This window comes from Gordionus sp. m RMFG-2023, chromosome 4 (genome assembly GCF_954871325.1).
Source record: "Gordionus sp. m RMFG-2023 chromosome 4, tfGorSpeb1-WG-v2, whole genome shotgun sequence".
Classification (NCBI taxonomy): Eukaryota; Metazoa; Nematomorpha; class Gordioida; order Chordodea; family Parachordodidae; genus Gordionus; species Gordionus sp. m RMFG-2023.
Genome location: NC_088778.1, coordinates 8,874,743 through 8,887,319, shown reverse-complemented (window position 1 = coordinate 8,887,319; position 12,577 = coordinate 8,874,743). Strand labels below are relative to the sequence as shown.

Sequence of the window (12,577 nt, the reverse complement as noted above, 5' to 3'; positions counted from 1 at the left end):
TTTAACTAGCTTATGAATAAATATACCTTAGGAACTCTTAAAGCACATTTATAAATCATTATGTTTATGCTGTAGTATTGATCGAAAATCTATTTCTAGGCGATTTTTAAAAAACAGCTGTCAAGATTTTATCCAAAAAGTTGGTGCATAGTATATTATCATTTGCAAATACTATTGTCACGGATCTCTGATAATTATTGATAGAATGAGAATTTAACATCCAATCGATGGGAAAACCCCCATTCCAATATCGTTCATGTTGTATGCACTAGTACCTTGGGACTTCTGTTTTTCATGTTCAATGATATCAATTTTATAAAGAAAGAATGTATATCTTGTCTTGACTTTAAATATAAATATGAATGACTCAATGGATGCGAATTTTTTAATTTTCTATATTGTTGAATAAAAAATTAATTGCTTCCCAGGTAGTAAAGCATGATAATTTTCATTTTCTGTTTAAAAACTTTGTCCAAATTATTTCCTATAAATTTTCGTTTTCACTTATGAATGTGCCATTGTATTTTATTTTTTATTTGGAGGAGAACTGGAGGGGGGGGGGATATAGGAGGATGTTTTATTATTATGATAAATATTACTTGTAAAATATTTTATGCGATGGGGTTCCTCTTCCTAAGTTAATCCCATGGACATACTTTTGATTAAATTGATGCGAAAAAATTTGAGGCGAATATATTTTAATTTAAAAAAAAATTCTTTTATTTAGTATAAACCAATTTTTATCTTTTGCACTGTAGTATATGACGCTACTACATTTTATTAACGCTTTTTAAACTAAAATAACAAAATTAACGAAATTAAAAGTAAATTAAGCTTGAATTATATATTTCTTAATAATATTAGCATAATACTTTTTGTCTTATATAAAATTGGTAATATATAATTTATATAATAATATAATAGTACACTGAAGCGTGTATAAATTAAATTTGAACATAATAAAATCTATATCAAAATTATTAGCGCTTTTAAACGGCTCGATTTAGCCCATTTTTAAAAATGGCTCAAAATAATTCCTTTAGTATCCAACACTCCACAATTTCATCCAAAACATTTTTTAATTATTATAATATTACGAAATGGCTCAATATCTAAAGTAATATTTTTAAATAATCGTGATGTATGAACATTTTATTTAGATAATCTTATGTCGCAAAGACCATCTTTATTAAATCCATCCAATAAAGTATGTCAATTTAAATTGGTATTACTAGGAGAATCGGCAGTGGGAAAGAGTAGCTTGGTGTTAAGATTTGTCAAAGGACAATTTCATGAATATCAGGAAAGCACAATTGGTGCAGCTTTCCTTACTCAAACTATTTGTTTAGATGATACCACTGTTAAATTTGAAATATGGGATACTGCAGGTCAGGAAAGATATCATAGCCTTGCACCTATGTATTACAGAGGTGCTCAAGCTGCAATCATCGTTTATGATATTACAAATTATGATAGTTTTGTTAGGGCTCAAAATTGGGTTAAAGAATTACAACGACAGGCTAGTCCTAATATTGTTATTGCACTAGCAGGTAAAGAAATATATATTATTAATTGTTTATATTAAAAAATGAGATAACTTATAATCAATATATTTTTAGTAGTTATATACTTGTTTTATATAGACATTTTTTAAATAATTTTATTTAATTTGCACTTTACAAATAATTTTTTTAAAATTTTGACTAGTTATCATAGTATCTTATTTTTGAATCATATTCAAATTTAACATCTACCAAAATAAAAATATTTAATAGTTTTTATACAATTTAATTAATCTTAGTGATTAATGATATTTATGTATTTTTGAATATAATTGGGGTTAAAATTTTAGTTATAATAAATGTTTTATTTTTATATTTTTTTAAATATTTTTTCCTATTAATAATAATAATTACATATTTTCAAGATTTTATACAATTGCACATTTTCAAATATACAATCTTAACACAATTATTTAATATTATGTTTGTAAACTTATTTATATCAAATCAATTTTTTTGGGTAACATCGTGCTAATATTGTTTGATATTTATTTTTGAAGAAAATATTTGATTTTAAAAATTTTTTATAAGTATATTTTATTAAATTTTAAAATCTTTCATAAAATTATTAAAATTTACATATCAAATATAAAATAAAATAAAACATTATTTTATAAAAACAGAGGTGGGACTACAAGTTCCCAAAAAACATGAATAGTTATATTTTAAAATAGTTATTTGTAGATTTTGTTTTTTAAAAAAAGTATTCTTTTGGTTCTGATGTAAGGGCTCTTATCTTATCGCCTATATTTTTTAAGAATTTTAAAGTTCCGCTTGGCATATGCCCAAGGGAAGAGATAACGATTAGTGTAAAAATATAATTTGTAAATTTGGAATATTTCATTGTTTATTTTTCTTGGCTATATCAACCGGATTAGAATTTAAATTTTTTGGGAAAGAAGATACGCATGTGAAGTCCCAAATTAAGGATTTCCCTAAAGACCAAGGCACAAAAGTTAAGCCATCTGGTCTTAAGCCATCATCTAATGATAAATTTATAGGCTCCAGGATGTTTGGTCTACGGGCCCTGGTAAGAGAATGGCTAATAACTAAATTAATTGCTGCATGCCTTGCCTGCATTGACTATATATACAATTTAGACCATGTCTTCCTTTGGAGTCAACTAATATTTTACATTTGATGCATGTATGTGGTTGAACAATGTTACATCCAAATCGATGGCTTATGGCAACTCTTAATTGTTCATATGATAAGAGATTATCTAGTTACGACTTGGTAATGCTTCCAACCATTCATATCCACTAGTACAGTCAGCAGTTTTATAAAACCAATCCTACCCATTTTTTAAATTTTCTCATATTTACAAAGTATTGCATATACTAAAATATATTTATTGAAAAAAAAACAAATATTTTATCAAAATTATCATTTTCCATTTATTTATCTTTTATAATTAATTTATAAAAGTAAATTAACCCTCTATTGTGCTGATCTTTAAATACACATACCACAAATTGGTAAAATATTTTAAATAATATTATATATAATATTTATACACATTAGAAATTTCATTATTTTAAAAATTGCCATTTTTGAATTCTCTTATTATTTTTTTATTGAATGCATATTTATCATTGCAACAAAATAACAAAAAATTAATTAAGATTAATAACAAGTTTTTTTTTCATAGTTTAGTATGAGTAGAAAAATATAACTTGACCAACTAATAGTTTTTTGAGAGGCACAATAGAGGGTTAAATTAAAAGAAATGGAAATAAAAATTAATGGCTGCTGTGTCTTTCTCTTTTTTTTATTGGTTTAAAGATTTTATATGATTTTTTGTTATGGATTCATATAAAATAGTTTTCATTTTTTTAAAAAAATTTCAAGGTTAATTAACAATCTTGAGTATTGGCCACTAATATTAGATTGTCAATACTGAACAGTGGTATTGACCCAAACCTATTAAATTGCATCTCTAATTTCTATAAACATTTAACTAGGTTTGTGCCAATATTAAATATTAGATTAGTCTGATATTTAAAAAAAAATTGACATTATTATTTTTTTCTATGATAGTATATACTACTTACTCATTGATATGTGATAATCCTTGATTTCTAGTTTATATTAATTTTCAAATTAAAAAGTATTTATTAATCTTTTTAAAAATTAGAATTTTTATTAATGTTATTATATATGAATTAATTTGTAATTAATGTAAAAATATATTTAGAATTTAATTTTTTATAGATAATAAGGAAAATATAAATATTTTTAAAATTTCCACTTAATGCATATATATTTACTCACCACATTATGACCACCAAAAATGTTTACCCATGAAAATTTATTTACCTTATTTTAAAAAATTAACAATTTACTCTTTTATAACATTATATTATAATTTGTTTATTCTATAACCTTTTTAAAAATTTATACAATTGATAGACATGAGTTTTCATATCAATCTGACTACAAAGATTGTATTCAATAGATATTCTATACATATAAGGCAAAAAAAACTCATTAAAAAATTTGTTTACATCATATTATTTTATAAACAAGAGATGGGTGACACAATCAGTGACAAATTTAAATTTTTTTAGATTTTGGTTATGACAGTACAAAATAGGATTATAGAACATAAGCAGAAAGCTTTCATCCTAATTTTTTTTACAAATCATTAAATTTTCATATAGTATAATGATTGGGATCGCGTGTGAAAAAGGCCAAGATATATTCTGTTTATAAATAATATGATTACTGCTAAATATCAAAATATTACTAATATTCTATCCTTCATTTATTAGGACATGAAAGAAATATACCTTTTATTGATATGGATCTCCTTGTCATACTACAACTTAACCCTTAAAATGGATCATAAAGTAATCTAAGGTTACCATACCAGTAACATTTAAATACAAAAGCTTAGAAATCAGTGACCTTGAGCAAAAGATTCTTTGAATAATATATTAGAGCTTAATTTTAATTCACTGTCAGAAAAAATAGCCTCATTTATAAAGGCAAGCAATAAAAATTTAAAGCTGGGTGAAAATAATATTTTACCATCGAAGGGTGATAATTTTGAATTAGAGTTACATATTTTAATTATATATTGATATTTTATAATAAAGTTTTTGAATTTTTTTATGATTATTTTATAAATTAAAATTTTTAATAAGCTAAAATAAATAATAAGAAAGGTCAAATACTACTGAAGTGGGGCAGCATATATATAATAACATAATATTTTATTTTATGCATAATTTCCTAATAATAATATATGGATAAAAGCAATCAAATCTCAATTTATTTGTAATTTAAAAAAAAAACTAATTATTTTTTTAAAAAAAGAGTATCTAAAAATATGATATTATTTTATTTGCAACAAGAAAAGGATTTAAAAATATTTATCGATTCACATTCAGCCATAAACATATCACATATTTTAAATGAGATGATTCAATTTTTGGGAATAAGATAACACATACTTCTTGACAGTGCACCAAATATCACCTTGGCCATGAAAAATGGAAAATTTAATGTTTTGCCCATAGTTTACAGTTAATTATTGTTTTTTGCTAAGTAAATATTTATTTTGTGGTTCAAAGATAGATGGTAAATAATAATTTAAATACGATAATTTACTCTACAAACAACCTCCAGACTTCTTTTGGGTGTTCTTTGCTAATGTTTGATATAATATAATATAGAATAGAACGGAAAGGAACTAGAGGAGAATAAATATGATGGTTAGTTATCTGAATTTATTTGAATTGTAATATTATAATAGGGATTAATAAAGAATTAGGTTGTTTTTCAAATCTAAGTTTTTATAAATTTATTATATTTAAATTAGAAAGAAACGTATAGATAAAAATATAAAAAATAAATGAACCTTCTTTAAAGCTTTAACTAGGTTGGGGGAGGGGGAAAATTCATGGGCTCCGCCTTACGAAATATTTGCTTTCCCCAGCAAAATATTACAGATTTTGCGTTTTTGGTTATTTTCATTTTAAGACGTAAATTATAATAAAATAATATATATTACCTAAATTATGCTTAATAATTTCGTCATTTACCAATTGTTTATATTTTTGTATGATATATTGATATATTTATTTATTACCTAAATTCATAATCTAATCTGCTTATTTACCATAACGGAATATGCAATTAGCGGTTGAATCCTTTTGTTATATATAATTTCCGATCAAATTAAAAAATAACCACCCCCTCTTTGCCCCTTAAGAAAAAGGTAAAATAAATTATTTTAAAATCTTGTGGCCTCTGAAATTGCGTAAAATTTGACTGCTCAGGGCGATTGCCCACTAAGCATGGTCTTGGTAATTTAAGTTTGACTATCGGAATTATCTTTTTCCAATACCCCGCGATTTTAAATTTTGATAATTATACAAATTTAATGTTATACTTTAACTTTAAAATATTTTTTTTAAAAAAATAAGTTTAATATTCCATTTCCGAAAGAAAATATATACTAATTTTCCAATATCATTATCTTATCTTTAGGCAATAAAACCGACCTCGCCGACAAACGCGTGGTAGACTCCGAGCAAGCCCAGGCTTTCGCCGACGAGAACGGGCTTCTGTTTATGGAGACTTCCGCTAAAACCGCGATTAACGTGAACGAAGTATTTCTGGCAATCGCCAAAAAGCTTCCCAAAGGACCGGATGTGCAAGCCCACGGGGCAGGTCAGAAAAAAAGTGGCCTGGATTTAGCAAACAGTAATCAAAGCGGATCGTCTACCATCGGTTCCGCTACTTCTTGTTGCTCTAAATGATTGTCTTGAACTGTGATAATCCTGGACGGAATTTTTTTTTATAGGACCCGAGAGCCCATATTTATCCAATGATGAGCTTTTTTAAAAACGTTTCTTTTAATCGGCCCACACTAGGAAAATAAAATCTTTGCAATTTTATTTTATTAATAGTTCCAACATGTTCTTACTTTCCCATAAGAATTATACTTCTTTACCACCCTTAATTATTTATGCTAGAAATTGTCGTATTATTTACTCGCTCATGAGATGTGAAAAAAAATTATTTATTTTTCCTCCCTACAGTAAATAGAATATTCTTTTTTAACTTTCCATTTCTTTTTAATTTATATTTTAAGGTTGAAGATCATATATATTTAGGTATATTTTATTTAAATGCTGATTATTTGTTTCTTGCCAATCGATCATCTTTTAAAGATCTAATTTAGTTAAATCTTTTTTAAAATGTATCGGTCGAAATACTTAGGCGATGTATCGATTTTGGTATTTTGATAGATAATAAAAAGAATCAGTTTCCAAACATTTGTTGTTTTTTGCCAACCTCCATTTTACTTCTTCTCAACTTAACTTGTTATATTTTATATTTATATTATAATGGACATGTAATTTATTTCGCACCATTTTAAAAATAATAAAAATATATTTTTATAAATTATTTCGATTATAAAAATCTCTTTTTTAAAAATAATATATCAATAAATAATTGTAATATTATCATTAAAAAATTATTAAACATTTATGAAAATTATTGATGGATCAAATAAATATTAATGTTTATTATTTTTTTGTGTAATAATAAATAAGTATAAAATTATAATAAATGTTAATTTTATTATATTATAAAAATTAATGTCGATTATAGACTAAATATTCGATTCCGATGTTTATTTTTGCCAACCCAACAAGTTACTTAATGACTCACAAAATATTAAACAAATTTTGATTTAATCTGTTTTTGAAGTCAGCTAAAATTGATTTAATTTCAATTGATTTTATAACTCTAGATATAAATAATATTACCCCCCCCCCCACTCCCCATCTAAAGACTAAATTTTAAAATATAAAAATTGAACTCCAAAAATCAAAGACAATAATGTTCAAAATTATGCTACTACAAGATTAAATTGAATCTTTAAAATACACATTTTTTTGTAGCCATATAGGAGATAGAGAAGCAAAAAGTTTTTTTTTAAAATATTTTTTATAAATTTTTATATCGTCGCCGTTTCTCCCTTATTTAAGGCAGAATGAGGTTCACCGTGGTGGTGATATATAGCTCCATTTTTAATAGGTTTTTAGCACCTCTAAAAAAATTACTCTTGCCTCAAAAGTTAGCCATTTTTTTGACTATTAGGATTTAGCCGATTTAACAAAACTACAAGGCAAGAAATATTTCAATTAAAAAAACTTTTTAATGTTTAAATAGGAATTTGGAATTTTCAAATAGGTAGGTTATTAAGATAGATCGATTTACTATGAAAGAATAATAAATTGGATATTATTTTATCGGGTTCTTAGGTGTACTTTTTCCTAATCATTAGGAACATGTTGAGAATTATATGTAGGCAGGGTCTATATGATAGAGATATTGAAATCTACAAAGAAATGGATAGTCATAAGAGCTTTAATTGAAATTGTGGAAAAATTATCATGTCCAGAAAATTCGTATAAAAACATTAGGTCAAGTTGGACTTATAACCCGAAAATTTATACCCACCCATTTTAACAACCTTAAGATATTAATTTAAAAAATCTTATGGTGAGCCGCCATTTATAGCCTTAAAACAATTTCAGTTAAAAATTTTCAGGCCTTATGATTATTTAGGCCAGGAATAATAACGTATCATTATTTATTTTTATCTTTAATCTATTAATAGCGTTTATTTTTACTTTAGATTAACCCCCCCTCCTCGTATGCCTATCATCCTTCAAAAAATTGGTGGCAAATCGCTCCTACCCCTCTTATATAGACGTTATATGAAGCTAAATATTTACAGATGTCGCTCGATTGAAATTCTAATTTTATTAATATACCATTAAAAATCATCATGCAGTCACATCTAATGAACAACTTTGAAAATTATTTATAAATTTTGTAAAATTATTTATTTTACAAATTATTCCCGATATATACCTTATTCCAAATGAAATTTTCCTAAGAAAAGCATGATTTTGCGAAAAGCAAATAAAAGAATGCCATAGATTCAAATTAAATGAATATGATGAGCTTCGACAATATATCGATTATACTAACAATTTTTAAAATTCATTAACTGTGTTGATACTTTATCCTACAACTTAGTGTGAAAAAGGCCTTCATCTTATGATTTTGTTGATCATGGCAGATAAACGAATAATTTAAGGAGTAAATAATTCGTCAAATTAAATGTTCATAAATATGAATGGACCTTCAGTATTGGAATTAGAGGTCTGCATTGGGCTGGGTTTAGGCCGCCCGTCTATCTAAGTGGTAAGGTGGGCGGGCAAAAATTTTTTTAAGAATGGGCGGGCGGGTTAAAAAATTAAAAATCATTTAAGTAAATATTAATAAAAAATTGTTAGTATGAACCTTTTTGAATATTAAAAATTAAAATGTCCTTTTTTGGTATCAAAAGCTTTTTATAAATAACTTTTTTGTATATTTAAAACTACTTTGGTGGAATCGACAAATAGATTTTACCAAAGCTATCAAGATTAGCAAGAAAAATATTAGCAATTCCTGCAACTAGTGCTTCTTCTGAACGAGGATTTAGCATTGCAGGAAGGTTTTTAGAACAAAGAAGAACGTGTTTGAATCCAGAAAATGTCGTTTCATTATTATTATTGCATTATTAATTACATATAATATCAATTTTGTATTTATATTTTCATAAATATTTATTTGATCAAATAAATTATCCATAATTTAAATAGAATATTTTTTTATGCTAAATATAGTAATTTCCTAAAAACTTTTTGTAGAGGTGTAATGCTGAATTTTTTTTTATTAGATGCTTAAAAAATTGAAAGAATGGCCATAATTAAATTTTATAATAGCGGGCTTGGGTTGAAATAATTTTTATAAATAATGGGTGGGCGGGCAGGTATATTTTATTTTGAAAACTATGGGCGGGCAGGTTAAATTTTTTTTAAAACATTATGTGGGCGGGCTTATGGTCCAAAAACCCGCCCAATGCAGACCTCTAATCGGAATGGATTCCAATAATGTATAAAATACAGAAAAAGAATCATCGTAGATGAATGAAATCTTTTAAAAGAAAAATACAGCCTAAAGAAAACGAAGAAATGAAAGATATATGGGAATTTTTTAACTCGATTTTTAAAAACAGCTATCTCAATAATTTATTCAGAAAAATTCTACGCAATCCGGAAGATTTTGCTCATATGGATGGTATAAAGTATCAGTGAAATATTAAGGCTTAAACAATATTAGCTAAAATATTGAGTTAGTCTTTTTTTAAAATGGGCTCAAAGAGCCCCCTTCCCCATCAAGTTTACAAGCAATACAATTTTTTAAAATTATTTGATTGGTTGGTTGACTTTATATTTTATTTTATAGCTTTTTATTATGGGTAAAAATCTCATTTCAGACCTCAATCAATATTTAGCCAATTAATAAGATAATTATTGTATTTACAAAAAGACAGTTCTTGACTATAGACCATATAAAAGACCAGTCTGCTAACATTTTGGCTTAACACAATTAGGACCAAACCTTCACTATGGTTAAAGAAATGTAGAGCTAAATATGATCTTCAAACAAACTCCATGTTGAATGTCAATAACATGATACTCAATTTTAATATTTCAAATTTTAACACGTGTATATAGTGCAGTTGTTAACAGGTCAATGTATAAAAATGATGAATCTGCATCTTATCAAATAAAAAGCAAAAACAAAATAAATTTTATTTTACGTTCATTGTATAAAATTTATTATTTATCAGTATGATTTTATTTATTTTAAATTCAGGACAAGTTTTATTTTACATAACAAATGATAAAAATCTTTATGTTAAAAATTTTAGATGATCAATATTTGTGATACTGAAGAAGTAACAATCCAGCATCAGCAATTTTTCAAAATTGATTTGGTTACAAATGCCAGAAAAAAAGAGAATTGATAGCAAATAGTTGACAAACTTAATTTTCAAAATTTTGAATGGAACCTATATTTGATTCAATTCACAATTAAAGTTTAATAATCAATTTTCAATTTTGGCATTGTACACAACTTACATGATTATAATTTTTTAAAAAAATGTATTTTGAAAAAATTAAATATATTTTTAGGCCATGTATCTGTATCTAGATAAAAAGGGTTGGGCAGAATTGCAAATATTCGTATTTAAAAATAGAAAGTAATACTTTTAGATTTTAATTATATTATAAATACTAAATCCACTATTTATTTATTATGTAATGGTAATCCAGCAAAAACCAATAATAAAGTAAAAGCACAAATAATAATAATAATACCTGTATATTTTCAATATTATTCACTTTTAAAAAATGGTTAATAAAATATTCTTAAGAAAAGAAAATTGTTATTGGTAATATATAAATTTATGTCAAAGTATTTGTTTTTGATACTTAAATTTTTTTGTGTATTTAATATAGATTTTTTTAAATATAATCATGGAGTAAGCCAATTAATATTATTGATAAAATAGGGTATATTTAATCCAAAAACATATTAAAATAATAGTTTTAGAACAGCTATTGAAAAATCCAGCACCATCACAAACAACAGTTGAGACTAAATTAATTAAATTGTTTTATTGTCAATATCAAATCAGAAACATAAGATTTAAAAAATTCTTTTTTAATTTTATGACAATTAATAATTATATAACATTCCATATAGACAATCAAATTAATAAATTTTGATGAAATTATTTTAGTTGAATTCTAATATTTTCTACAAGAAATAAATAAGATAGGCATATATTAAATTAACATCTAATTATGTAATGTAAAAATTATCCAATTCTTTCTTTAGCTATTCTCTGATACTCCTTGATGTTGGATAAGACCCATAATGGATAAAATAATATGCCAACACTCATAAAAAGATAGCACACATACTTTTCCTACAATATATAATCAATTGTTAATATATAGAATATAATCTAACCGCTTGAGGGATTTTATTTTTTGCAGGAAGAGAAATAAAAAGATGTGATATATTTCTCTTATCTTGAAACCTTCGTAAAACTCTAGGAAATAACATGTTTCAATCGTAGACCAACAGCAGAAAATAAATTAAATTGACGTTATAAAATAAGTGACGTTTAGAGAAGTTGGGTAGGTCCATATATCATTGGTAGGTCCTCAAATTAAATCTAATAGATACAGGTAGGGAATCTCTGTAAAAAAATAATCGATACAGATGTGATTTATTAAAAATATCTTTGAGATATGTTTGTATATTTTGCCTAATGAGAGTTTAAAGAGATACTTTGATCATTACCTATTAAATAGAATAATTTAGTATGAAATAAAATTTACAATAAATTGTCCATGACAATAGATAAAAGTTTAATTTATTTAAAATTTATATGCTATTTATAATAGTTTATGATATTTAAAATTATCATTGGAGGTAGATTACTTAATCAAACATTTAATATTAAATTTAATCCTTTTATAGCATTAAATAGGCATGGTTAATTTATTTTATGAAGTTAAAATTTTAATTTATAATAAATAGTATTTATATATATTATTAATGTATTTATTAAATCAAAATGTTATTATTAAAATAAATAATTTTTAAATAATTTATTGAACTTTTGCAGTTTCTGTGTATTTAGCATTGCATCTAGTGTTGTTAAACGGCTCATTTTGAGCCGATTTTAAAAAACGGCTAACTCAATATTTTATTAGGAAAATTATTATGCAAACTTTAAGATTTTGCTCATAAGTGGCACAAAGGTTTGAACATCTATTAACGAAATCTCGAGGTTTAGACAGTATTTTTTTGGCTAATGTTGATTGATTTAAATTTGAATATTATTTATTTTATATTTAAGTTGTTCAATTAACTTTTAAATAATATATATATAATGTTTTTAGATGAAAAATATATAGTAATAAAATAATTAAAATAAGTTCTTACATTTATTATTTACATGGTGCCCCGGGTACGGTGGTACGTTTTTCGTTTTAAATTAAAGTTAAATGATAAAAGTTTAAAAAAAAAATTAAAAAAAATATCCTTACTTTGATTTCTTTTGTAAAAATAAA

At 24.8% G+C, this 12,577-nt stretch overlaps 1 protein-coding gene and 1 long non-coding RNA gene across 2 annotated transcripts; one reads left to right on the top strand and one right to left on the bottom strand.

Annotated features, from left to right (window-relative positions):
• Positions 1 to 1,036: 1,036 nt before the first annotated feature.
• Positions 1,037 to 7,110, top strand: LOC135927778 (ras-related protein Rab-5C-like). The gene is made up of 3 exons (XM_065463960.1): positions 1,037 to 1,117; positions 1,161 to 1,550; positions 6,060 to 7,110. The coding sequence occupies exons 2-3, from the start codon at positions 1,169 to 1,171 to the stop codon at positions 6,329 to 6,331; spliced, it is 654 nt and encodes a 217-aa protein (XP_065320032.1). The 5' UTR covers positions 1,037 to 1,117; positions 1,161 to 1,168; the 3' UTR covers positions 6,332 to 7,110.
• Positions 7,111 to 11,088: 3,978 nt separating this feature from the next.
• Positions 11,089 to 11,598, bottom strand: LOC135928527 (uncharacterized). The gene is made up of 2 exons (XR_010572372.1): positions 11,466 to 11,598; positions 11,089 to 11,421 (listed from the first exon to the last, which is right to left on the bottom strand). It is a non-coding gene; the product is annotated as an uncharacterized LOC135928527 (long non-coding RNA).
• Positions 11,599 to 12,577: the final 979 nt, after the last annotated feature.

Excerpts from the sequence above, each read along its gene's own strand:
- LOC135927778 (XM_065463960.1), top strand. The coding sequence starts at position 1,169 with ATGTCGCAAAGACCATCTTTATTAAATCCATCCAATAAAGTATGTCAA. Across the intron at positions 1,551-6,059 it reads TATTGTTATTGCACTAGCAG|GCAATAAAACCGACCTCGCC; the intron begins GTAAAGAAATAT and ends TCTTATCTTTAG.